General features: G+C 44.8%; 1 protein-coding gene across 1 annotated transcript; it reads left to right on the plus strand.

Moving 5' to 3' along the window:
- The first annotated feature begins 605 nt into the window (after positions 1 to 605).
- LOC111959341 (leucine-rich repeat-containing protein 3) lies at positions 606 to 1,623 on the plus strand. Its single transcript, XM_023980839.2, has one exon. The coding sequence runs from the start codon at positions 739 to 741 to the stop codon at positions 1,537 to 1,539; it is 801 nt and encodes a 266-aa protein (XP_023836607.1). The 5' UTR covers positions 606 to 738; the 3' UTR covers positions 1,540 to 1,623.
- The last annotated feature ends 957 nt before the right edge of the window (positions 1,624 to 2,580 follow it).

Genomic DNA, 2,580 nt, shown 5'->3' on the forward strand with positions numbered 1-2,580 from the left:
TGATGATCAATCTATTTGTCTCTCTGCTTTATGAGATTTCCTTTAAGTGAAATGGATTGTCCTTGATTATCGTTTTACAAATGTGTAAACAGTGTGACGCTTGAATTGACCATGCCCAATTTGCAAGCAAAACCATGTGGCTGATGCACTCAGGACAATTGTATGAATATTTTAGGAAAGTAATCTTGATATAAAACATTATCCCTAAAATACTTAGACCTACCCTAAAACTCTTACAGTATGGCCTTCATGTTTTTCTGTGTCACTGCTTCTAAGAAGAAGCTATGTCTAGTAATTCCCTTTTTCACTAGGACTGTCGCTATTCTGTTTTTGTTCTTTCAGTTCTCGACATGGCAGGAGGGTACCGGTAACACATTCAGCCTACCTCCACCTCATAGTTGCCTTCATCTCCCTCTAAGATACCTTTCCCTCTTGAGTAACTCTCTTGTCTTTCCAATCAGAAAGCAGCCTCTTGGATTCTGTCTGGAATACTCTCAATGCAGCTCATGTGAAACTGTGCTCTACTGAAACCCTTTGGAAACAGCAGGACATGAAAATGATACTTCACCGATGGATCTGATGGATTAACTACAGATAAAACCTTGACAGCTTGTAAGGAAGTTAAAACTGTCTTGTCTTGTGGTTTGCAAGCCATAACGGTAGAACAACATGGCACAAGGTTTAAATTAACCATGACTGTTCTTTCATGACAGGACCAGCAGGAGCACACAGCTGAATATGTCCAACCGCATGGGTCATGATCGGCCCAGAAATCCCTTGCTCTCAGCTGTCTCGGCTCTCTTGTGGGCCTTGCACTTTGGAATATTGTTCGGAAGTGCACTGGTGACCGCTTGTCCCAAGAGCTGCCACTGCATGGAGAAGAACAACCTTGCCGTGCTGCAGTGCATGTCGCGCAACCTGGAGAACATCCCGGCTGACCTGCCCCGTGACACTGTAGTCCTGCTGCTGGCCTCAAACAGGATTACCAAGATCCCCAAACAGGCCTTTAAGGACCTCAACAGATTACAGGAACTGGATCTGTCCAACAACGCCATTGAGACGGTGGACGCTGGGGCCTTCCAGGGGGTCTCCGACGTCCTTCGGATCCTGGACCTGTCCAACAACCGCATAAGCAGCGTGCCCAAAGAGGCATTCGCCAAACTTCGGGCCAAAATCAGCCTCTCCAACAACCCCTGGCACTGCGAGTGCAGCTTGCAGGAGGTCCTGAGGGAGCTGAGACTGGACCCAGAGACGGTCAACGAGGTGAACTGTCACACGGCTGTGGCGGAGGAGTACGCCGGCAAACCCGTTATCCAGGTCCTGGACTCGGGCATCAACTTTTGCAACTTCCACCACAAGACCACCGATGTGGCCATGTTCGTCATTGTGTTCGGCTGGTTCACCATGGTGATAGCCTACGTGATCTACTACGTGCGGCAGAACCAGGAGGATGCCAGGAGGCACATGGAGTACCTCAAGTCCCTGCCCAGCAGCTCGCAGATCAACAAAGACTTTGACACGATCAGCACGGTTCTCTAGCAGGCCCGCTGTGGCACACATTTGAGTGAGTGAGTGAGTGAGTGACTGAGTGAGTGAGAGAGTGAGTGAGTGAGTGAGTGAGTGAGTGAGTGAGAGAGTGAGTGAGTGACTGAGTGATTGTGAGTGAGGTGAGTGAGTGAGTGAGTGAGTGAGTGAGTGAGTGAGTGAGTGAGTGAGTGAGTGAGTGAGTGAGTGAGTGAGTGAGTGAGTGAGTGAGTGAGTGGATGATAGGGGGAATGGTGTTCTTGATTTTTAAACTGGGATTTATTTTAGGTGGCCTTAGGAGACGATAGATCTGGACTTCATCTGGACCTTTAGTATTTATAATCGCTCTCTGTCTTTTTGTTTGTACACAGATATACTATCTTAATTTGACCAGTTTCTCAAAGCAGGAAAATAATCCTTCCGCAACAGGAAATGTGAATTATTATGTGGATTATAATGAGCATTTTTGTAGGGGTTGATACGTTTTTCGTCGGGGCAAATCAAGTCTGACATTTTAAAGTGGAAATTCCAAACTTTAGAAGCCTTTTTAAACCTCTAATACACTAAAAGTTGCATTTCCTGCGGCACAGGAACATTTTCTGTGACAACAGAGTGATCAAATTACGAAAAAGGACATACATGGACAAATCTGGCATTTTATTATCTAGACTATCATTTCATTTATATTCAGGTGAAGGCTAGTTCTTTTAGAACACCATTTTCACTTGACATCTCTTGCGATACTGCATTTAAGTGGGAGAGTTATGCTGTTCAGAACTTGTTATATTTCCTTGTGGCACACATATTGGTTCCTAGCTACAACTCATTATACTCTGCAAATCACCACAGAATCCCCATGTACATGTGGTAAATGCGCACCATTGTCTGTTTACACAACATCTGTTTACATGCAAATTCAACGTAATTCATTAGACAAGTGGAATAAAAGTCGATTGATAGCTAGACTGTTACATTTCTGCCACTTTAGCACAACCATAAACATAAGCCATACTAATTTTTGTATTGGTCTTTCTGTAGCTATGTGGTTATGAGACG

This window comes from Salvelinus sp. IW2-2015, linkage group LG36 (assembly GCF_002910315.2).
Source record: "Salvelinus sp. IW2-2015 linkage group LG36, ASM291031v2, whole genome shotgun sequence".
NCBI classification, from domain to species: domain Eukaryota; kingdom Metazoa; phylum Chordata; class Actinopteri; order Salmoniformes; family Salmonidae; genus Salvelinus; species Salvelinus sp. IW2-2015.